Here is a 24,609-nt window from a genome sequence, read left to right on the forward strand (position 1 = left end):
GTGAGATACTGGTGTATCTTGGTGTTTAAAGATATAAACAGTAAAATGTATGTTGAGGCAGAATTTCCTTTCCAATGCTATAATTTCAACATTCTTCTGCTAATGAGCTCACAAATCTTGTTTGGCACCATGTACTCACTCAGCATGCTTATAAAGGGAAGGAAGCCCAGCCTTTAACACTTATTAACATGGGGCAAGTAAAGCATTAGCAGGCAGACTACTGGCTCCCCACCTGGACAGAAGAGAGGTATGCTTTTTCTCTCTCACATTGATTTCTGGTCCTTGGGCTTTGCCTGACAAATTCATAATTAGATTATTATTTAATAACTAGACATTCACACTATGTCCAGAATCTTCAGGCTGTGTATCTATATATCTGTACTACAGATGGAGAATTTTTAGAACCCATGAAACTAATGGGTTGCTTCTGCTCTCTGTTGTGCATTGACAAAGGCTGTGTCATGTATCTAACCACAGGTGCTTATATACCACAAAGGCTCTTCTGGGAATCAAAACATCGTACACCGAGGGCAAGAACTGGGTTATCCTCTCTGAATTTCTCCCTGCACACCATACCTAAATATTAGTAGTGTTTTACAGAGGATACCACCTCTGGAGGCAGAGGTCAGGACTGTCAGCAGCTCCCACTACACTATCAGCAGGAAAGGGACCTCACTTTCCTGACATCTGGATGCCTTAACCAGGATCATGGGATCATGGTCCATCTCCTTATGTGAGCATCTTCCAAGGTGAGGCAGGGGCTGGGCTGGAGACTCTGAGACTATACATTTTAATTTAAACACCTGAAGTCAACATCTTGTTGACTTTCCATTTCCAGGGAGATTTCAATTAATCTTAGATGTCAAAAAAACTAGATGTCCACTTCTGAACTGGTAACTTTATGCTCCTACTGTTACTACTCCTAACTCTCCTCTCCTGCTGGCGAGGACCATCAGGAAGACATCCACAATAGGCTGAACGTCCCTCTGTGGGTGGCCATTTTTTCCTTCCAGCTGCAAAGGGTGACCCGCTCAGACAGCTTTGGAACTTACAGGTGTGAGAACTGGAGCAATGAGTCATGATGGAGATGTCCGCATCCCATCAGCACACACACGTAGACAAAAGTGCGGCTGAGAAACCCCGCAGCTCTCTACAGCGACGAACTGCAGCATTTCTGAAACTCACTGCAGATTTTAATATCTGTCGTCTACCCTAAAAATACATTTGCACCTCTTGTCCTTACTGTAGTGTCTTACGTGTTCTTTTTCCGGAGCGCTGGTGAATAGCAGGACCAACCAGTCCTCCTCGGGACCCCCTCGGCTGCTCGGTACCTGTCCTGGCTAACACACCTCCTTTTCGGTGCGTCCCTTCCCGGGTGGGGGTGAGTCCCGCCGTGCCGAGCCCGCCCTCCGGCCCTGCCCGGGGGGAGGGAGGGAGGCCGGGCGAGGGGCGGCCCGGAGCCCGGAGCAGCGGCACCGGGAGCAGCAGCAGCCCGCGCCCCGCCGCCGGCGGCTTCTCAGGCGGCAGCGGGGGCAGGTGCGGGCGCTTCCGCGTCGCGCTGCGAGGAGGAGCAGGACGAGAAGGAGGAGACGGCTGCGAGAGCGGCGGGCGGTGCGGCCAGCGGCCCGGAGCCGGGCCGGCGTGCCCGTGGGCGTGCTCCCCGGCGGGGGGGACCGCCCGCCGCCCACATCCCCGCCCCCGCCGCCCACTTTGCTTCTCTGTAAAGAGCCGCCCGCCGGCAGACAGAGGGTCGGCGGAGCCGGGGTCCGAGCTGGCCCCAGCGATGAAGGGCCGGCGACGGTGGCGAGGCGAACATCGCCGCTTCGCCGCGGTGCTGGTGCTGTACACGCTGCTGCTGCTGCTGCTGGTGCCCTACGCGCTGGACTACGGGGCTAGGCGCGGGCGAGCGGACGAGGAGCCACTGCTGCGGCGCTGCCCAAGCCTGGAGGAGGCGCTGAGTGAGTGGGGCTGGGAGCAGCGGCCGCCGCTGGACGAGGAAGAGGAGGAGGATGAGGCGGGCACGGCCGGGGCGGCGGGTAACGGCAGCGCGGGGACGGCGGGGAAGCGGCACATCTACCTGCACGCTACCTGGCGAACGGGCTCCTCTTTCCTCGGGGAGCTCTTCAACCAGCACCCCGACGTCTTCTACCTGTACGAGCCCATGTGGCACCTTTGGCAGGCGCTCTACCCGGGGGACGCGTTGAGCTTGCAGGGAGCCCTCCGCGACATGCTGCGCGCCCTCTTCCGATGCGACTTCTCCGTCCTGCGCCTCTACACCTCCCCGTCCGGCCCCCGCGACCCGCTGGCCCCCGCCCCGCCCGCCGCCGACAACCTCACCACGACCAGCATCTTCGGCTGGCGGACCAACAAGGTGATCTGCTCGTCGCCGCTCTGCCCCGCCGCCCCGCGGCCCCGCGGGGAGATCGGCCTCGTCGACGGCGCCACCTGCGAGGAGACGTGTCCGCCGCGGGCGCTGCGGGAGCTGGAGGCCGAGTGCCGCAAGTACCCGGTGGTGGTCATCAAGGACGTGCGGCTGCTGGAGCTGGGCGCGCTGCTGCCGCTGCTGCGGGAGCCCGGCCTCAACCTGCGGGTGGTGCAGCTCTTCCGCGACCCCCGCGCCGTCCACAACTCCCGCCTGAAGGCGCGGCAGGCGCTGCTGCGGGAGAGCGTCCAGGTGCTGCGCAGCCGCCACCGCGCCGAGCCGCGGGGCCCGGCCCGCCACCAGCAACAGCATCTCCTGCTGCCGGCCGGGCTGCTGGGCGGCGGGCGCCCGCCGCAGCCGCAGCACCGCGCCGAGTTCTTCCTCGGCGGCGCGCTGGAGGTGATCTGCCAGTCTTGGCTCCGCGATCTCCTCCTGGCCCGGCGCGCCCCGGACTGGCTCCGCCGCCGCTACACGCAGCTCCGCTACGAGGACCTGGTGCGGGAGCCCCGCGCCGAGCTGCGCCGCCTGCTGCGCTTCGCCGGGCTGACGGTGCCGCCAGCCCTGGAGGACTTCGTGCTCAACATGACCCGCGGAGCCGCCTACTCCTCCGACCGGCCCTTCCTCATCTCCGCCCGGGACGCGCGGGAGGCCGTGCACGCCTGGCGGGAGCGCCTCAGCCGCCAGCAGGTGCGGCAGGTGGAGGCGGCGTGCGGAGAGGCCATGAGCATCCTCGCCTACCCCCTCAGCGCCGGCGACACCCGGTAGCGCCCGAGCCCCACGTCCCGGACGGGCGCCGTCGGGCAGAGCTGAGCGCGGGGGTCACCGCTGCCATGGTAGGCGCCCACTTGGTGGGCCGGGCGCTCCCTCGGGGGCAGCCCCGGCTGAGGGACACTCGCCTCGCCTCGGGTACAGGCAGAGCTGCAGAGCCCAGGCACCCTCTGCCGCTGTGGCTTCATTGTGGTTTGTGTGTGTTCCTTCTGGGCTGCGTGGAGAGGGCAGGGGGATGTTTTATTTACGAGAAGGGTTTGGTGAGAGGCGTCCTCCGAGTACGGCATCGCTCTTGGAGCCTTTTAGCATGAAACCGTGACCCTGTATAAAGCACGGGTATGCTACAAACAAACTGCATGAAAATTTAAAAATCCCCCAGGTGAAGACTCTCAGCAAGGAACTAGAGGGCCTGGAAGGTGCTTCTGTGAGAGCATTGCCCTTCTGGAGCTCTGAATCACACTGACCTCTGTCCTACTGCTACTGAAACACAAAAGGCTTCTGTGAAGTCTGCGAGGTCAGCAAGGCCCTGGATAGCCAGGAGGGTGCCTGCTGCAGGGTAGGACTCAGCTCTCCTGCTCCAAGCCTGCTCTGCAGGGATGGTCTCTGCCCCTGTTCATTGCTGGTGCTGTAGGGAGGGGGCTGAGGGAAGGGGAACTGTGTCCAACTCTGTCCATCCTTCTGAGCAGCAGGGTATGTGGTCATGCAGAGAGGGAAAGCATTCGCCTGCTTATGTGTTTCAAAAATATTTGTGGCAGAAATCTTTGCTTTTCGTAAGAAATCTGTAATTGTTTTGAAAATAGGATTTTTTTTTTTATATACATATATTGATATAGTTTGGTGATACTCATGTGAGATGCTGGTGACTAACGTGTTTCTTTGGAACACTTGTAGGGGTGAATGAAACTGGAAGGCAAATGCTCGACATTTCCGTTTTGTTTTCTCCGTCAAATGAGAGAATCACTTTTCTTCTCTCTCTTCCGGGCTGACACATTGTGCCGTGCTCAGGGTCCTCCTGATCACATCCCTGCCAAACAATAACATCCTCTCAGCTGGCAACTCCTGGACAAAAACAAATGTTTCCTAAGAAGCTAAGACAAATTAATCATGAAGTTCACAAATAAAATCTTACATAGAAAAAACAAACAATTGAAACAAACAAACAAAAAAAAAACCCTGGAGTTTTATTTTGGATTTTAAAATTATGTGTTCCTGCAGATATCCTGCAACTTGTGCCAGAAGGTGTGTGTGTATCTGCAAGTATCTTTGTTTCTTAATTTCATGAAGTGGGAATAGAAGGTTCAGTTGTAGTTTAAGGCTGCAGTTTCCTCATTTCATAGAGACTGCTTTTGAATCTATTACAGTCTGGTAGTCTTTAAATGGCCCCACAAGAATGTACAGGATTTTAGGGATGCTTATATGTGGTCCTCATACAAACCCAGAATATGGGTTTCAAATTGAGAATAATCCAGGATCAGAAAGAAAGCGGTATTTATATAAAATGCTGAAAATAAAGGCAGTTCAAAGATGGTTTGTTATCATGGAGGAGGTGTTTGAATTACACTGTACATTTTTGTGCTCTTGAGTGTTATGCTGTACAGCATGTCAGTAAGTTAGGATGAACCTTCATTTATTTTAGCTCTTTTTCCCTTGATCTTCCCATCTGAGAGTATGTTGGCACAAGAGGCAGGTTTCTTTTATTATCTGACAGGAAAATGTAGCCATAAAAATGTTTTTAAACAAATTTATCCATTTTCCTGTAGCGTACTTCCTTCAGTTTTGCAACCTTGGGCTTCTGCTTGAAGTAAGAATTAAAGGGTTTCATTTTGTGCTGGGAAACCTTGTGTATTATCTAAGGGATGTTTCTGCATTCTCTCACAGTGCCTGTGACACCAAAATTTGTCTCTGGGTGTTTCAGTGGCATTTAATAATGGTATTTGTATAGATAGACAATACCTGTACAATGCCTTGATAACCTGTGTCAGGTAACCTATTTTGGAAGGCTTTTCTGGGACTACACCCAGCCTGGCTTGCACTGACAGGTTTGGAAAGAAATTAAGATTTTTGTGCATGCCAAAAGATTATACGGTACTTATTTTCTTAAATTGAATGTGAGATTAAAATCCAGTATATCCTGTTGATTTTTTCTTAGCAAGTTGCAGTCACAGAATTGTGTGATGCAACAGTTAAGCACTCTCCTCATCCTGACAGGGAATTTCATCATGCCATTTCAGGTGGTAAATATCTTTCATAAGTCTTTCAAAATTCACACTTAATTTCACTTAAAATGGTTCATCATGATGACCAAAGAAGTGCTAACATCTAGCTTTACTAGATTCTTATAGCTGTGAGGAAATCCTCTTATTGGAAATTATATGGTATTTTCTGAAACTGTTTCCATGTTTGAGCTGCAGAGGTGGTGAAGGGTGAGAAGCATCTGAGGTCACTTGGTGTGTTCAGCCTGGAGGAGACTGAGAGGAGAGCTCATTGCAGTCCACAGCTTCCTCATGAGGGGGAGTGGAAGGGCAGGCACTGATCTCTTCTCTCTGGTGACCAGTGACAGGACCCAGGGAATGGCCTGAAGCTGTGTCAGGGGAGGTTTAGGTTGGATATCAGGAGAATGTTCTTCACCCAGAGTGTGGCTGGGCACTGGAACAGCTCCCCAGGGAAGTGGTCACAGAACCAGCCTGACAGAGCTCAAGAAGTTTTTGGACAATGCTCCAGGCACGTGATGTGACTGTTGGGGCTGTGCAGGGCCTGGAGTTGGACTTTGCTGATCCTTGTGTTTGTCTTCCAACTCAGGATATTCTATGATAGGTGCATTTTCTGTGTCAGGAATTATTTCTGTCAGCAAAAGTTTTTCATTAGCCTGGTTGCTCTCCATGAGTGATTGTTTTTTATTTTAATTTTAGTATAATGTGAAAAGGGCTCCATTGGGCAAAGTGTACAAAATATAGCAAGTGCAATTTTTGGTTTGTATTCAGTGCACCTGAATTCATTAGAAAATTCATCTAAAAAATCCATAGGGAATATCCAAAGCTGAGAAAGGAGCAAGTAGGCCAGAGTGACATCTTAGAACAGTAATGTGGATGACAATTGCTTAATGACTGGTGGTGTGACATGTGAGCTTCAGTTACATGTTTGAAGGTTTTTCTGAAATTCTCCTGCCCAAGGAGGACAACTAAGGCTCACCAACAAATGCATCCCATTTTTCTCTTCAGGGTGCTTTGATGGCATTGGACAGCATCATTCAGCATTACAACATCTACTTGGTCTTGAAACTCAGGTCGTGAAGAAAAAGCAAATGTCAGTGTTGGTATTTACCTGAAAAGACAGAAACAGGACTGATTATGACATCCAGCATGGAGTTTTAGTGGCAGAGATCTTTGGTACCAACCAGAACTTGCTGAAAGCAGGACATCCATAGTTAGACTGCATTTTGAGAGCAGCTGGACATTTATGGCTTGGGCAGTTTGAGGTGAAGTCACAGTTCTACTGGATGATGTAGAAAATTGAGCCGTAACTTCTCATTTAGAGCAGAGCATAGCATGATAAGCAAGAGAACAGTAAACACATTTTTACAGCCAACTTGAACTTGGAAAGCTTAGAATTGGAGTGCAGGACTCAGCCATAAAGTTTTAGTATTTCAGACTGAGATTGATGAAAATTACCTACTTGTGCTACATTGTGCTAGAATGAATTAAGAACTTTTATTTATTTAAAAATCATAGTGGGGAATGGGTACAAAACTGACAAATGCTCACAAGACATTTCTGTCATCTGTGTTTACTTAACTTCTGGTTGTCACTGCATTAAGGGAGTTAGAAACTTCAGTACTGTAATTATTCATAAAAGGCTGGGATATTTCCATGTTAACTGCTCTTTTACAACATCATACCTGTATTTAAATTGTTTCTTTTGGGGAGGCAAACTAATGACATTCTTGTGGGAAATGATGGGAGTCCAGGGCCAAGAAATACTTGGGCCCTGCCTTATTTCTACCCCTCAGGATATTACTGAGGGAGTCCTTGTAGATATCCACAGTATGTACTTACATACTGCAGGTACAATAGAAATAGTTTGGCATCAGTTACAGTACCTAATAGAAGTGTTAGAATGGTTCTGAAGTTACTTACTTAACAACTTCAGTATTGCATGAGTCATATTATCCCCCTCCTCCCCCATCAGTCTGGGCATCAAGAAAAGTCCTGAGTTTCTACATTAAGTTCTCAGTATCACCACTTTCAGTGAAGCTCAATGATAAAAATACTGCAGAGTTTCTGGGTTTGTTATGGTAACACAATTAAACAACTGAAACCCTGAGAGCCAACAAGCCTGACAGCATGTTCTGTTCCTTTCTTGGACACAGAGAGCTGTCACTGAGACTCTCTGATGGTGCATATCTTTTCTCAGTCACCATGCAATCCGTGCAGCACTGGGATTACCTGAGATGTTGTTTTGTCTTTCCCATTTAACTTGACGTGACACCTACCACCATGGAGAATGACAGGGGAGAAATATGATTTGTCAAACCTTGCACTAGCAGTTTTCAACACCCTGCTGGCTCTGTGTGTGTGTGTGTATGAGGGGCCAGGTCCAAACTGTCCTCTTGGCTGTGTTTGAAAGACATGAATGCTGGATGCAAACACATTGAGGTGGTGCGTTTCAGTGATTAAGGGACCTGTAGTTTGTTGCTGAGATGTATATCTGGCAGTCTCAGCTCTGAGCAACAGGCTGGAAGCTGATTAATGTTTTAGGATCTGCAGTCTGGATATTGAATACTGTGAAATTTTTGCTTCCATCACTGAGATGTTAAGCTCTGCTGTTGACCAGGGGCACCTGCAGTGCCATTTCTTGTTGTTGTTAAGTGGGAATCCAGTCCTTCCCTGGAGCTTCCAAATTTGTTGCCCTGTTTCTAAAGGTCCAACTTTCCCAAACTTCAACTGTATATAGACTGAACTGTGATGGGCATAAGGTTTAAGTCTCTTGGAATTTCAGTCAAAACAGTTGTATATTCTTTTTAACTTAGGATGTGGTTGTCTTTAGCCTGTGTTCAAATATTCTCAAAGATTTTTGCTTGGAAATCATTTGCCAGTTCAGTGTTTCGGGACAGGAACTCCAGTTTGGGTAGGGGGAAATTACCTCTTTGTAGAGGATGTCCCCTATGTTTTTATTTTTACCTCTGCTTTCTATTCTGATTTGGCCAAATATCTTGATGTTTGTATAAAATGGATAGCACGTGCTCAGTAAAAGTGGTTTTGGTATGTGTGTGTATCTTTATTTTATACCAAATAAAAACTGCATTGGTCTTATTATCTCCAGTGAGCATGTGCAAACCTCTTTCTTTCCCAAAGAAAACTCAATGTGGAACAGCGGGAATCAAAACCATGTAACTATGGCAGGGGCTTCATCACTGGGCTCAGCAGGGAGGAGGCTGCCATTCCTGGTTCCCACTGATGCCTTCTTCCCTATCCCCTCTTTCCCTGTTGTAGTTCTTCCTAAGGAAGACCCCCAAATCCAGTGTTCAGCTTTCCAGTGCCTAATAATGGAAAATGCTATAGGTGAGAGGGGAAAGACATTGATGATAAATGGGGTAAACACGAGGGAATGGGGAAAGTAATTCACTTTTAGTTGAGGGTAGTGGGATTTGTTGGGCAAATGACTTGGGTGTGGGATGAATTAGGGACTGGGATTTGATGAGGAGAGACAGGAAGTTGTGACTGCTTTAGTTGGAAAAGTTGGCTAGGAGTACGTGAGGGAAGGAAGGAACATGGACATAACAAGCTAGAAGTAGGGACCAAGAACTGGGAATTGCCCTGAGTGTATTGTTTGGAGGAGATAGAGGAGGAAAGCTCAGGGAAAGAAGGGGGAGAAGATGGAGAGCAGGGTGAGTCTGAGTCCAAATTGCAGGGGGAAACTGGTAACTCTTCAACAGCAGCTTTTGCCATGTCTCAGTTCAAATGGCTGTGTAGACAACTGGCAGTGGACCAGCCCCTGGGTGTCGAGCTGGTCCACAAGGCAATGGTGACTTGCTTTCCCCTATACCTTTCCCAGCCCACATAAACACGTCTCCTGCAAAACAGACTCCCCTCCTTCCCTCCGTATAAGGAATTTATTAACTGCCCACCTGCTCTCCTAGCAGCATTAGGGTGGGATACACAGGAAGAAGTGCTCTCCTGAAAAACATTTTTTTAAGGTTTTAAAGCTCAAATTTCTAAAAATAAAGTTTTTGCCCACCTTCTGCTACTGTTGGGCTCGGTCTGTGAGTACAAGGGATGATGTGAGAGCTGTCTCACCCAGCTGCTTTTGTCTGAGCTCCATTTGGAAGTGCCTTTGCAGTCACTTCTGCAGTGGGCATTACCACCAGCCACCAGAACAGAGGAGTCTGGGGGAGGTCCTTGTCTGTGTCCTTGGTTCAAGTGACAGGTATCTGTGCACTGGATTTAAAAGTCTCAGTTCTAGCAGTGACTCACGTGTATATCACTGACATCTATTGTTTTCAGTATAAGCTTTTTAAAAAATGCCAGGAAAACTCTTGTCTATGCACGCTTACAGAGGCGTTCAATGTCTGTGCTGCAAAGTCAAGCGCTGAAAGAGTCAGACTCAGTGTCTGCTGCCTCTCCTTTCATGCTCCTCATCAGTCATGTATCACAAGTGGCTGTTTTTTCTCCAGTGCAGCACTTGATCAACACTCAGGGTTGGACACACCTGGGGCAGGAATGGATTGTGCAGCACGTCTGGCACCACGAGCACTGCCTGGTCCATGCCAGAGGTTAGCGGGCAGCAATCTGTTAGGAGACTGAAGGAGGTAAAAAGGATGGAGGCAGTATCTCATGGCTGAGGTATTTAAAAGCTCTCAGAGGAGCTGGACTTAGTCCCTGGTGCCACAGTGTCTGTGAGATGTTAGACAAGTAAGTTAGATTTTCTGAAGAGGCCAAGTCCAAATCAAGCAGAAGCTGAGTGACAGTTTTGGTATGCTGGAGCTGGCTTTGCAGAACTGCTGCAGCAGTCAGTGTTCAGGCATGCCTGGTCAGGGAGCACTGGTGGCTCAAGGGGTGACTCTGAAGCCCTGAGTGAGCTAGTCATGAAAAGGGCAAATGTATGGTGGTATTAACTTGTTCTTTGTCATAGGCACCTGAGCCCCAGGGGGGTGAAGTAATATTTTTAATATATACAGAGAAATGTCAGGTGGAATAACTTGGAGAGGACCAAGCTGTGTGGTTTATTTAGTCTCAAAGTCAAGGTTGAAAGAGGACAGCAGCGCACAGCAGCGTGAGCAGCAGTGTGGAAGAGAGGTAATGAAGCTATGAACAATACTGGCATAAGAATAGATTTTTACACATCAGCAATGAATCATTTCAGCCTGGAAGTTGGAAGAAGGCAGGGTTTTTTTAACCATGAGAACAGCATGGCAGGAAGGGATGGAAGAAACAACTAATTTTAAAAGACAACTCCTATAATTCAGGAACTGATATGGTAGACTACCATGTTATGACTAGATATGAAGCTGGTGGTCCAGAAGCCCCATGATCCACAGGAAGATCTGTACAGAGTGCTGACTTCTTCTGAAAAATCAGCTTTAATGTACACAAAGACCACAGCCCTAGTTTAAAGATGCTTCATTTGTGCTCTGTGAAAAAGGAGTGCTGACTTTCATGGAAATGTTCTTAACTCCAGACTCCAGTTTGTTCTGGAGTACTCTGCAATAGGTTCGTGTCTCATAACATTTCCTATGAGGAAATCTGGTAATTGTGCCTCTGCCAGTATTTGAATAAAATATATTGGAGCTGTACAATAAATCAAGAGGAGCACAAAGCCCGCACCATTAACACAGCAGTTGTTGCCCCTTTTTTTCTCGAGATGAGAAGAGCTGAAGGGAAAGGAAAGGTGGGGTGTGTTTGCGTAAGCAAAGGCTGTGTGCTTGTTCACTTGCCATGGGTAGAAATCCCAGCTGTGCCAGCAAGTGCAGGATGTGGGACCACCCAGCCCTAGCACAGCCCTTGCTGTGGCTGAGCTGCCTTTAATGCTTTGCCATACAGCTGTGAAATGATTAGTCCCTTGTTTATTTATGCACAGGCATGAAACTAGTTTCAGGTGGGCTCTGGATAGGATCTGAAGTGCAGCACTTGTTAAAGTAATGGGAAAGGACTGTGGGAGATCAATCCAAGTGCAGCAGAGGCCTCTCTGATGGAAGATTTAAAAAACTTTCAGTGGCTTTTCATAATCACTTCAACTGCTGCTTGAGCAGGGATGACTTGACTGAATTGTTGTGAGTATTCACCCTTCCCCCCCCTCCCCGGTCCTTATTTTTTTCCCTTTTTTAATAAAACCAGTTTGAGAACGTTTAGTGATACTTAACTTTCTCCAGTGGGTTTAGGGATGAGTCACTTGTTCCAAGATGGTTTTAAAATCATTAAGGACAAAGACTTAATTTAGCAGTCATTTACTCTATTATGTCTGCATGCCTACTGTTAAAAAACTGCTGTCAATCATCTGTTTGAATCTGTCTTGATTTAGTTTAAGGCTGTTACTTCTCTTACTGGATGCAGAAAACAGCCTGCTACCATTGCTCTGTGCTTACTTGTTCTTGTCACAAGCATATAACTATAGAACTGTATTTGTAAACAACAATAACAACTCTCCCCCAAACACTCAGCTTTCAAAGTTGTTCATTTCCAACTGAGGTCTCTATTTTACAGTTTTTGTTTCAATAGAGCACTTTGGTTTGTTCATCCTTGTTTATTGATCCACTTCCATACTTAAGTCCCAGTTCTGCCTTCGTGCCCTCAAATCAGATAACCAGATAAATATTTCAGTCATTTATATAACACCAATTTCTTGCGTGAAAAGAGGTGCTTTTGCTTACCGGAAAATTGGTTTTGTCTGTTTACAAGGTTTTTAATGTCTAAAGTGTGGAAACTGCTAGAAAGCAGGACCCAGCCTCAAGCTGCTGCAGTAAATGCAGAGCTGCTTTAGCATGAATTTCATTGTGCATCCTTAAATTTTAAATTGGAAACCATATCTTCCTATTGACTCTGTAAATTCTTATTAAAATATTTGATAGTTGACTCTTCTAAGGACTTACAGTCAAAGCAGTTGTATTCAGATTGGGTGATAATAATAATAGCTAGCCAATATTTTTAGAACTTTGTTCCTTAATAGGAAAGGAGTTAAAATCTTGACAAGCTGTGTATATTATGTGTAGCTGCCTTGATAGTTCTGTCCTGGAAAGTGGCCCTCCTGCTGCTTTTAGCTCTCTACCATGGTTTAACATGTTGCTTGTAAATTGGTAATGCTACCCCTGAAGGAAGCAGCTAGTCAGCAATTTTAAGACTGCATAAACTTGGCTTATTTCTAAACTGAGTTTCAGGTTGCTTGGAGCTGTCAAAGTGTGTCTGGTCATGCCTGTACTTACAGCTTCACAGATTCCTGCCAGGAGGGATTCCAGTTCTGAGACACTGAGCTCCTGAGGGCTGACCTTGGAGCACTCCTCAGTATGCAGAGTGTAAAACTCCTTTACTTGCTGCTGAGCAGGTGAGTGATGCCCCAGCCCTCACAGCAAAAATCCTGTTCTTCAGAAGTTAGGCTGTGCCTTTAATAAACATTATTTTAAAAATCTGTACTATTGCATGAAAGAAACGGTCCAGGTATAAGTGGAAGACAAGTCTCTTGTGATCTCTTACAGAATAGCTAGAATAATTTTGAGCTAGACATTTAATTAATGAAACTTTTTCATCTTCTAACTCTGCTTTGATCTGGGGAATGCACAAGTAGTCTAGGGCCCTACAGAATTATTCCTGGGACTTATTTCTGAGTGCCTGCAGGGCTCCATCACTGCTCTACCCATGAGAAGCGAATTCCGATATTGAGAGGTTTTAAACTAGTGAAGATAAAAAGCATCCAGGGAGGATGATAGTTACTCCTTAATCTAAGCCAGCTGTAGTATTAGACATATGTAACTGTAAACAGTAATTTGAATACCTGTAATATCATAAGTACAATTAATACCGAGTGAAGTTTGCATCCTTTGAAATCCTTCACATCCTGACTTGACAGTCAAGCTTTGGAATAACTGCTAAAAGGTAAAATCAGGTTGATTTTTATAACAAAGTGCTTTCATACAAGCATAGTATTATTCTCCAAATAAAGTGTGTAATTCTACAAGAAAAATTGCACATCCGTCTTTGTAGATTTTATTGGCTAAAGGCCCAGTATGGACCACCTTCCTTTTTAGAAGCTTTTTGGATTTTTTTTTTTTTTTCTTACTTGCTGTTGTCCTGCCCCACACAGACAGGGCATCTGTACTGAAGCATGCACCTATGGATAGCTTATAGTAACCTGAGGGAAGTTCTGTTTACATTTGACCATAGTGTTGTAGCAATTAATTTCTTCCTAGTGAAGGGAAATCTGGGAATTTGCTGGCACTCCCTTCTCCTCCCTTTTTAAATACCAGTGCCCAGAGTAAATCACATCTTGCCCTGTTTATTCTTCCAGTAGGGTTTTACCAACATGGGTGTTTCTTGTGCTTGAAGAGACTTTCTCCCATGATCTATTAGATGAAGATGCACTATGCACTTTGGGGGCCCTCTCTTTCACTGAAGCTGCTCAACACCACTGCCTATCTGGGGTCTAACCCCAAATTCCTGCTGTTGGCTGAAAAGCCCAACCGAGCTGTTTTTGGCTGGGGACGTTAAGATATTTTCAGAGCAGCTTTGTATTTTGGATTTGTGCTACAGACAGGGCTGATAACACAGGCATACTTTCCTTATTGCTCAGCAGTGTTTGCACAGAATCAAGGCCTTTTCTGCTCCTCACCCACCAGTGAGGAGACTGGGGGTGCACAAGGAGCTGGGAGGTGACACAGCCAGGAGAGCTGACCCCAGCTGGCCACAGAGGTACCCCAGAGGACATGGCCTCATGCTTGGCATGTAAAGCTGGGGGCAGAAGAAGGAAGCAGGAGACGTTTGGAGTGATGGTGTTTGTCTTCCCAAGTCACTGTTGTGTGAGATGAAGCCCTGCTTTCCTGGAGATGTCTGAACACCTGCCTGCCTGTGGGAAATAGTGAATGAATTCCTTGTTCTGCTTTTCTTGTGTGCACAGCTTTTGCTTTCCCTATTAAACTGTCTTTATCTCAACCCACAAGTTTTCTCCCTTCTGTCCCTCTGATTCCCTCCCCCATCCCACTGGTGGCAAGTGAGGAGGTTGCCTTAGTTGCTGGCTGGCATGAAACCACATCACTGACCGTGGATACACACAGTTCAAATCCCACTCTTCAGTTAGCCCAGCTGGCTCTTTTGGGCTATGGAGGTCTGAGTACCAAGGGACTGGGTGGGAGCAGGTGGCTCCACAGCCACATCCAACCCCACGGTGTCTGGTCCAGGGGCTGGGAGGTGGCTGCCTCCCGCACAGCGGAGGCTACCAGGAGAGCTCTGCTTCCTACTGAGTGCAACTTCTGTTTGCTGTTTTAAAACCTACCACATGAGACAAACTCACTGCTGTAATAGCACAGAAACAATTTTCTGCACAGGATGACCAGTGTACAGAGAGAAGTGGGGCATAGCAAACCGTGGAGAAGCACTTTCTCCACATTGCAGTGTAAAAACTAAAAGCAGTGCTGAGCAGACGAGGCTGGCAGTTCTAGCAAAAGACAGGTGCATTTCAGTACTGCAATTGTTATAGAAAATTTCATGCCATAAACCAAGTTTCTCTCTATAGCTGTGACATGTGCTTAATTACTCATCCTTTCTCGAACAAAAGGTGCTTTCAGGATAGCTGTACATTTGCCTCAGGTTATAATTCCCTTTTTCAGACTGTATGTAATCATTTAGTATTTAAATTTGATTTCTTGTCCCATAATAAGAGAGCAGACATGGTTTTGTTTAAGATTTTTAATATGGATGGATTTGATAATTTTATTTTATTGATGAAATGTCTCAGGACACATAGTGTATATAGAAATAATCACATTTTCAAGTGTTACCCTAAACAAAAACTGAATGTAAGCTGTCACTTTTTATTCTTCTTAAAATTCTTCTTAAAAGAAAAATAAAACCGCTCCTAACTTCAAAACACACATGGCTTATTTTACTTTTAGTACTTCTCAGAAATCACTTTGCCTTCGACTGTGGATTACTTTAGCAGGAATAGTTTTTACTTTGTAAACTCACTCTTGGTTAGGAAAACTAGTAGATAACTGGATTAACAAACTTCAGTTGCTTTGAGAATGTTGAACTTAGTCATGGCAAAGGTGCCCTAGTCTTGGAACAGAAGCAATGTTAGATTGACAAATATCCTTTATTAAGTAGGTTCAAGAAAATACAGAACGGCTGGGGAAAGGAAGTCAGTGTGCAGAACTTCTGTAGCTCTTCAAGCAGAGTTAAATTCTGATCACCATCTCTTTTCATTATTTCTACTCCTCCTTTGTTTGATCTGGTTCAAATATTCAGCTGATGTTAGCATACTGAAAAATTACCAACTATATATGATAGGATAATGCAAGATAAAGCAGACTCTCCTCTGGTATTTCTGCCAGGGCTCCACCTCACGTCCTCCCAGAGGACTGGCAAAGCCACCCACACATCGCTGCTCTGGACAGCACCGGCGAGCAGCTCCGGCACTGGATTTATAGTGCAACAGATGGCTTGTGAGTTTGGCTTCATCTCTCAGCATTGTCTTTTTAATCACTCCTGCTGTCTTCTGAGCACTAACCAGGATGATTCCAAGCTCTTTCTGACAGACAAGCAGCTATTTTATAGGCCATTGCACTTGTAGGCACACACACACTGGAGATGCTTTTCACTAAGTGCAACATCCCATTTTACAATCAACCTTGGGTTCCAAAGTTACCTGAATATTCCCCACATTTCACTTTCCTATGGTCCCCTTCTCCAGATCCAGCCCTGCAAATCTCTAGACGACAGTGCTAGTAAATTCTTTCCACTGTGAAAACTGGTGAAAAGATAAGAAACAGAACAGAGAATAAATACTCAGTTATTAATCCTCATAGATTGATCTTCCTACAGTGACTAAGACAGCATGGGCCAAGGCTTCTTGAGAAGGGACTTTCCAAATATCTTACAAAATGAAGTATATCATCCAGACCTTCGTTGTCTGCATGATCATTCACTCTTTCTAACGACAGATTTAGAAGTTAAAACACCTCTCTATCCCAGCCATGTTGATGTAAATCTGTATTTTATTTCTCTACATAATAATGTTTACTTTTTGCTGTGCCTTGCAACACTTCCTAAAAGGGTATCAAAGCAACTGGTGGGCTCCACGGTGGAAACCATTAATTAGATTTTAAGGAAGGAAATTCCAAATCAGTTCTGTACTGTGAGAAGAGAGCTGAGTTGCTGGCTTTGCCTTGAGGAAAGACCTGACAGTATCATCCTTTTTCATTTCTGAAATAAAATACAAAGTTCATGTGTATCACAAATGTGTCAAGCCACAGTAAGTTTTGCATTACTATCAGCCAAATAAGAAGAGAAGACCTATTTCTGACTTGACTACAAATGACAACTATGATTATTTGTTCTAGTGCAGCCAGTGGTGTAACTCAGCGTGAAACAATGAACTCCAGAAAAGCCAACACCAGCTTGTACCTGCTATTTCCCAGAGACTCCAAGGTCTATTTGAAGTAAGGAAGTAATAAGAAATGGAAAGATGATGCTGACCTAGAACAGTTACTGTTGGAGGTTTTTCACAAATGGGATGGGACTGCTGGGTGACACATCACCAGCTTTTATTTTGGGCACCAGTCTCAGCTACAGACTCGGGAGATGGAACAAGCTCATGTCTGCCACGAGCAGCCGGAGATCTCTTTGTTACAGAACATTTTATAGGTTTTTCAGTCAATAGCATACTGCTAAAGCTTACAGACAATTGTTCTATCCAATCACTAAAAGCACACGTACACCTTCTTCAAACAATGCTTGCTTGTTTTTTTCTATTAACAATACATAATACTCTATTTTTAAGCTTAAAACTTTCTATTATCTTGGTAAGCATATTTTTCTGCAGTCTTAAGGTCTATCTTGGCCAAGCCTAAAATCTCAACTATTGTTTCACGTCCTTGCATATTGTATTATTGTATCTTTGTTACTTTCAGGCCTTGCAGCTGCAGCTAGCTCTAAGTTCTCTGCTTTTTCTTTCCTGAGGCTTATTTTCACAGCTTCTGAGAACCTCTACTGTTTGCCCACAAGTTACACCATCTTCATAACTAACCTGAAATTTGTTGATAGAACAGGAGTTCCAAGCAGCACTAACATTTCTTTCCTTGGATGAAGCCTCAATCAAGAGACCCAAAGCTGAAGTTACTGCAGCATTTTGTCCACACGAATGAAAGTTTAGCCAAGCTTGTACACAAGCCAGCCAGTGGCAGAAAGCCCAGCAGGTGTTTATTCCCCCATCCTCTACTGCTACTATCCCCACAACATGGAGAGCTTTCACAATATTTTGCTTTCTCTCTCCTCCCCACCCACTGTTGTATTTAAATGATAATTCCTTGCCGTTTAACCTCTTTAGGATACTGAGCTCCCAAACTGGGACTTGGAGACCTGCACACCATTGGTGTGCTGAAGGCCAAGAAACTAAGCCCTGGTACTGCAGGGAGTTGCTGTTCTCCTTACATCCTCACTGCTTCAAGTGCAAATATTGAAAGGACAGATGTGTAGCTGCCAACACAATGAAGATGTCTCAGGGGATACAGTACTATATTCCAGTTCTACTAATCTCTTCTTGCAGCAATTACTTCAGCATCATTAAAGACATTTGGCGCAGTAACACCCAGTTTCTTGCACACAAAAAGCTGTATTTATTTGGGAGGATAGGATTTAAGATGTATTACAGCCCTCCCTGACAGCGGTTGGACTGCTCCCAGCTTGAACCTATCACACCATGCAGGCTTTAGGTGCCTCAGAGGAACTGAAGCACCAAAAGTTTTGGACAGACTATCTACCACAGCAGTCTTAGTCAGGACAGCATGATATGCTTTGGATACCTAGTGCACTTTTATGTTTGAGATAACCCTAAGACACCGCCTGAAACCTTTCTGATATATTTATATTTTAAGTGACAAGAGGGTAAGAGCTACAAGAACCTGAAAATTCAGGTTAAGTGCTGCTTCTGATGTTGAGTATTACGAACCGACCAAAACTAATTAACTGGAAACCTGTAGCAGTCAGCCTCTAACTGCAAAGGCAAGGCATAGCAGCCTGTCTCCCTTGAAGGAAGGAAGCAAATTAGGAATATCCTTAGATGGCTTACATTCTCCTTCTCCACCAGAACCAGCTATGGGTTATGTGATTTTACCTCTCTTTCTTTACTTCTGATATCCCAAACTCAAATCAGACAAACTTACCTCAAACGACCCCGTGTGCTGGGAGTTGTTATTTCACAACAGCTATTACTAATCGGCTGATACGATCCAGAGAATGCCTTCTGGTGTTCTGCTTTCTGGTATTAATCTGTGTCAACATCAAGACATTCAAGCCAAGCAATTTAGGACTGAAATTCAAAATCAGGCAGTGGAGGATAACCTCCCTGATTAAACTAAAGTCTGGAAACAAAAGTCATAAATATATTACAACATGGAACTGCATGACCTACTTCTCTTTGCCTCAATAATAACAACTTCAGAGATTTTACTAGTTAAAAAATAAATCCAATTCATTTCTCATAGCATAAAGTTAAGTATTTTAACATTACAGCAAAAACCTTTTAAGTTGGGCATTCACTTTCTCTGAGGGAATGCAAATCTGGAGGTTTTTTTTTCAATTAGAAGCAGAAAAGCGACCTTTAATTGCAGCATTTCAAATTATTGCCATTTAATTAATAAAATTTGCATAAGTTAGCAGAGTAGCATAGCTTTGAAATTGTACTCGGGCACCAAAGTGAAGTTTGACTGTTCTGCCTCCCTCTCTCCTTTTTTAAAATCTGTATCTAATGTATTTCTATGTGACATTTTCAAGCTCCAAAAGGTTAAAAAAATGCAGGAAATGTGGCTTCAGAAAATTAAATTTAAAATTATTATGTTAATAAAAGCTAGAACTAACCCAAATATTTTTAATTTTCCTAGGACAAAGATTGCTGCTCCCTTGCAAGTACCAATAGAAATCCTTTCTGGCTCTGTACTACTGCACAAGAATCTCAGGGAAGCACTGGCTTTTCCCATGGCATCTTAGCAGGTGCCCAATAAGCCAGGGTTTCTCTCCCTCCCTGCAGATATCTTTCTCCACCAGCAAGTTCCCTGACAGAGACAGTGCAGGCAACTAATAAAGTCTTTTATTCTAGTATAAATTATAATGAGCTGTCTCACCCAGTTAACATTCAGTCCCTAGATAAATCTTCAAACCCACTGGCATTTTGGATGTCAGCAAGTCCATGTGGGGCAGTGCAAAATAGATTATTATCAAGAAATACCAGAGGAAGAGTGAATAAAGCAGCCAAACCAGATAAGTAATTTTATTACCTGAAAACCTGAACTGATTCTAATATTCAATTGCTCTGTTGCAAGTGTTTGATTTCCATAACAAAAACCTTATATAAATTGCAAGTATCAAATGAAGATATGGAATGTTATCTGAATCTGCAACACAGATTCAAATATTAGATAAGCATTCGCATCCTGTTTGTATGTGTGCATGTTTCATAAGGCACCTCCATATTTATCACACTAATGTTACCATAGAACTGGTCTCAACATTACTATAGGCATTTTAGAATCAAGAAAACATAAGAAATGATGTGAGGTTACTTTAAAAAAATTGTTCAAAGTTATTTTCCTTGCTCTGGAGTAGAAGCAAGTCAGCTCTGCCCTGTAAAAGCCTTTGATTTTATGATCAGTTAGGATGGGGTGGTTTTATTACTTTTGCATTATCCCAGTGCCCTTGTTTTAGATAAGGTATGCAGAAGCCAACATAACTTCTCAGCATTTAGGACTGCAAGATTAAGAATAGTAATTGTTTGCAGTGCTGTTCCCACAGTAGAGCTGCCTGTTTAAACCATTTCCTGGCTTTGTAATTCACTGTTTCCTCCACACTTTCCTCCTCTTTCACTTTGCAGGCTTATTTCTACTGGAAGTTATTTTTCAGAATGGCACTCCCAAAAATTCCAGACCAAGAAGAATATGTGGTTTTTCACTGCACCATATTAATCTCTCCCCTAAACCTTGGGAAGCAAGACCCTGCTTCTGCATTAAGAATAAAGTTTGCATGGGCTACTTTTTAGAGTATTTTTCAATACAGGGATATTTGAATTTGTTAATCTACATGGTTTCAACTGATTCACGTGTTCAACTTATTCAGCAGCTTTGTCCTACTTTCTGCAAGTCTGATTATGACCAAGATTGTTCATAGCCAGTCCAAGGTATTTACTGGCTGCTTTTCTCCTGGATGGTCTGTGTCTCCTAGTCAGGGATTGTCTTCCCTTTCTTCTAAGGTTTCAGTGGGTCATGAGTTCAGTAATTTTCAGCTCCCTGCTGATGCATCTGTAACGCCTCTGGTTTCTCCCCCAAAGAGGTCCTCCCCTAAATGTTAAAGAAAAGCATATGAAGTTTAGGCTTGAGAGTATCCAAATTCCATTCCCACACTTGTGCAGAAGCAGACACCATGTCTGCCAAGGCTGAGGTCAAGCATGTTATTCCAGGGAGCTGCTTCAGAGTTAAAAGAAACACTGAACCTCTCTTTGAAAGGCATGTGAAGCATATTAGTTCTTAGGGTTTTACTGTCCAGAATAAGACTAAAAAACATTCTTCTGACCGATACTGAAGTCTAAAAAGAGACTGTAATTGGAGTTAAATTAATATTATACATGAAGGACCATGCCAATCTTATTATAAAGACAAAAAAATCACAGAATTTGGTCTCCTAAGTAGCATGAACAGCTCACACTATCTGTTAAAGTTGCTAGAATTCCTGCTGTGAGAGCTTTCCCTCCCCCCCAGGAGTAAAACATAGTAGCCATGATTTCATTAATAATAGACGTCATTTTAACCTTTGCTATTTACTTGCTTCAGATCAGCTCTTTGGAAGTTCAGCCAAAAAATAATTTTTTTTCACTCCTCCAGTTGAAATTCCTGTAGTCCTTTCCCCAAAGGCAATTTCTTCATTGTAAAAGTAAATAATTTTTTTTTTGTCTTTTCATAGGCCAGAAAACATGCATCCTTGGAATAGGGCTAGACTTGGTCAAGTACCAAGTATGTGAAACTTCACCCTTCACAGCCTTGTTCAGGCTTATCAGAAAAGCCAGTTTACATTGCATAGTAGACATGTACCACAGAGTGTAAACACACTTGTCATAGTGTTCCTCCTTTCTGATAACTGGAGGTAGAGGATCAGACCTGCTCCTGGAGCCAGCAGCAGCAATGCTTGGAACACCTCTCACGGAAAGCACCCTGAAAATTCCAGTGTTGGGCGCCTGCTTGTAGCAGTGCTCTTGGCAGTCACAGGATCTGCTCACGGCTCCTCAGCTTTAACTGATGAACTGCCTGTGCTCCCAGGGAGGTGAAGGGAATTGACTTTTTATTCCAAAACACATGCAGGCCTGAAAAGGAGTTGTTCTGCTCAGCGATCTTCACCAGGGTTTGTTACTCTGCACCATTTAAGGGCAAAGCCATTTAAGAATCAAACTTCCTCATCAGAGGAACAGGAGGGGCGCTGATCTCTTCTCTGTGGTGACCGGTGACAGGACCCAGGGAATGGCCTGAAGCTGTGTCAGGGGAGGTTTAGGCTAGGTATCAGGAAAAGGTTCTTCTCCCAGAGGGTGTTTGGGCGCTGGAACAGCTCCCCAGGGAAGTGGTCACAGAACCAGCCTGACAGAGTTCAAGAAGCATTTGGACAACGCTCTCAGGCACACGGTGTGACCCTTGAGGATGGTGCTATGCAAGGCCAGGAGCTGGACTTTGATGATCCTTGTGTGTCCCTTCCAAGTGGGAGCATTCTGTGATTTTGTATTGTTTTTAAAATTTTTCTACAAAAAGACTCTTGGTTGCCTCGTCTCTTTTCTTAATAATGTGAGACAGTTATTACAAATCAATACCCTTTATAAATTTACCTTGGAGGGACAGACAGGGAGGTAGATCACTCATTAGAGAACACATTTGAAAGAAAGCAGACTAGACAACACAACTGCAAAGTTTATCTGCAGCAGGAAGTTCACGTACTGAGGTTAGCCCAATAAGTTTAATAGTTAAGGAAAAACAGTGGGTATTTACTCACACACAATTTTATGAGAGGAACAACTGAAATGGCAGCAAGAAAAACACACTTTTTGGACAAACTGATATTACATCACGTTAGTGGCCCACAAACTCTTTAAAAAAATAAATCTTTTGAGACATGAGAATGAAATCACATTTTAGCATGCTTCAAATAGCTGAAAGGCTCTTCAAAGCATACATTTTCAGCTATTGGCAAAGACAATGATTATCTCCTCATCTGGAAATTAAAAAGCATTTAGCAATAAGTTAAAGCTAGCCTACATGTAAATGGGCTAAATACTAGTCAGAGAGTTTTCCCTTTTCACATTTAAGATGATACTACAGTTCATCACTTCTGTAGCTTATATGCTGTTGTGCAATGCCCCACTGAAGTTTCACATCTACTCTGAGAAAGAGAACAAGGGTAAACAGCTTTCTTTTAGGATAGTCACAAATGGTAAAAACAGTAGTATTTGTTCATCTGTTTAATTAGATGTTTGCTGTTTATCACACACAAGAACTGTAAGCAGAGTCCATGGATTCTTCTGAGCAATATGAAACCTTCTGGTTCCATGCAAGTTCAACACTGCCCCTCTCTCTTTTTTTCTCTCCTCCTCACTCATGTTGGCTTCAGGTACGTCTTACACCACAGGAAGCTGGATGTTTTTCTTTTGAGGCACTAGAAGTTAGGCTAAGAGTAATAGTCAAGTTGCCCAAAGCTAAAGGGACAAGTAGCTCTCATTGCCTTCCTACTTAGACAGATAGCCAGCAAAGAAATTTTATTTTCCCTTTTTTTCCCTGAAATAGATTAAGTACATTTTGCAGTAACAGATTCCCCAGTCTTTCATTCACACACCTGTAACCCTGAAGTTTACTGTCCCATTTCACTTGAGTTTCCTCAGCCTCACGAGAGAAGTTAACAAGGGATCTCTCCACATTCAGATACGTACACAATCTTTTTTGTCTCTTAATAATTATCAAGTTTATAGTTGTCCTTTCACATTCTCAAGCTAAGCCAAGACAAGCTCAGTTCTATGACAACATTTTCATGTACCTCTCTTCAGAGAGAGCTGCTGCAGCTGAACAAGACAATTGCAGCATGCTAGTTATACTTGGATTTGATAAGCAGCTGGAAAGAGGAGAATAACCAGTTTTCTCATTTGTCTGTTTTCAGACATATAGAAAACCCCACTGTCAGCATCTTGAGTAAAAAATAGGTGACATCTTCAGACCCTAGTAAAACCACTTAATTTGTTAATTTGTTTAAATGAACACCCCCACCTCAAGTGACACAGTGGCCTGCAGTCTTCCTTGATCCATTCACAAAGCAAGAGTTATTTTTACTGAGTCAGTAATCATGCATTGTATTCCAGAGGAAATACTAGCCGGGTACCCCTGCTTGTAACTTCATGATCTGCTGCTCCCAAATCACGTTCCAGTGCTTCCTCCGAACTACTTTTTGTTCTCCTGCTGTCAAGGTTAGTGGTAGCTGTATGGGGGCCAGAAGAACCATTTGCAGTTATTGTTGTATCACCATATGTCACGGTAAGGTCACCATCATTCAGAATAAAATCAGAATCCTCTTCTCGGAGCTGCTCCTGATTCTGAAAAAAAGAAAAATCTTTATACAATGCACAGCACCTTTCTTTGCCCAGAACATTACTGAAGAATTTACCTTCATGTCAATGCAGGAGAGATAAGGTTCCACCTTAAGAAATGTTAAAAATAACCTTGAACCCAGTGTTTGCAAATCAGCTTACTGTTCCCTGTATAACTACAGCTACTGGGGAGAGATGAGAGGGAGCTGAAGCCAAGAACTAGGTTATGGAACGGGTGACCCGGGATTCAGTAACACTGGAAGTACACCAGAAGTACAAGAGATGAGTGGTACATATTGGGTTTTGCATGACAATTTAAAAGGCAGTACAGAAGATCAAGCACAGTTGAGCCACTCCAGATACAGAGTTGCTTCTGTTGCTAATTAGTCAAATTCATTAGTAAACTTTTCATGCAAGTTGATAAGAACGCAGAAAGCCCAAAATCTCTATATTCAAGGATTCCTCTCCACTTTTTTTTATACATCAAGAACTAACAATATTCATTCAAACTATGTCCTTACTTTTACCTGTTACTAAATAAAGAATTACTTGACCTAGTTCTTTGGAATGCTCCTGAGCCATAAAGGATAGATACAACAAAGTGCTTGCTTCATAGTTTTGTAACT

The 24,609-nt window shown here is 44.3% G+C and overlaps 2 protein-coding genes across 8 annotated transcripts in view; one reads left to right on the forward strand and one right to left on the reverse strand.

The window, feature by feature from the left end:
- Nucleotides 1–1,641: 1,641 nt before the first annotated feature.
- Nucleotides 1,642–14,329, forward strand: CHST7 (carbohydrate sulfotransferase 7). 7 transcript variants are annotated; one of them, XM_088068076.1, is made up of 3 exons: nucleotides 1,642–11,456; nucleotides 12,552–12,721; nucleotides 13,682–14,329. In XM_088068076.1, the coding sequence occupies exon 1, from the start codon at nucleotides 1,784–1,786 to the stop codon at nucleotides 3,185–3,187; it is 1,404 nt and encodes a 467-aa protein (XP_087924202.1). In that variant the 5' UTR covers nucleotides 1,642–1,783; the 3' UTR covers nucleotides 3,188–11,456; nucleotides 12,552–12,721; nucleotides 13,682–14,329. The 7 variants fall into 7 exon arrangements, with proteins under 7 accessions (XP_087924202.1, XP_087924193.1, XP_087924206.1 ...); XM_088068067.1 differs by having other exon boundaries at nucleotides 12,558–12,721; XM_088068080.1 differs by having other exon boundaries at nucleotides 12,558–12,721; nucleotides 13,964–14,329.
- Nucleotides 14,330–22,340: 8,011 nt separating this feature from the next.
- Nucleotides 22,341–24,609, reverse strand: part of SLC9A7 (solute carrier family 9 member A7) — a 68,200-nt gene continuing 65,931 nt past the window's right edge. Inside the window, exon 17 of the mRNA XM_005516505.3 lies at nucleotides 22,341–23,989. Within this exon, the coding sequence (XP_005516562.2) occupies nucleotides 23,741–23,989 (249 nt within the window). The 3' untranslated portion in view covers nucleotides 22,341–23,740. The remainder of the gene's footprint in view (nucleotides 23,990–24,609) is intronic.

The sequence above is a fragment of the Pseudopodoces humilis genome, chromosome 2 (genome assembly GCF_049639895.1).
Source record: "Pseudopodoces humilis isolate 2021_Gansu_Grassland_sample_001 chromosome 2, ASM4963989v1, whole genome shotgun sequence".
Lineage (NCBI taxonomy): Eukaryota > Metazoa > Chordata > Aves > Passeriformes > Paridae > Pseudopodoces > Pseudopodoces humilis.

What these genes read in the sequence shown, in the direction of transcription:
- CHST7 (XM_088068076.1), top strand. Translation starts at nt 1,784, where the DNA reads ATGAAGGGCCGGCGACGGTGGCGAGGCGAACATCGCCGCTTCGCCGCG.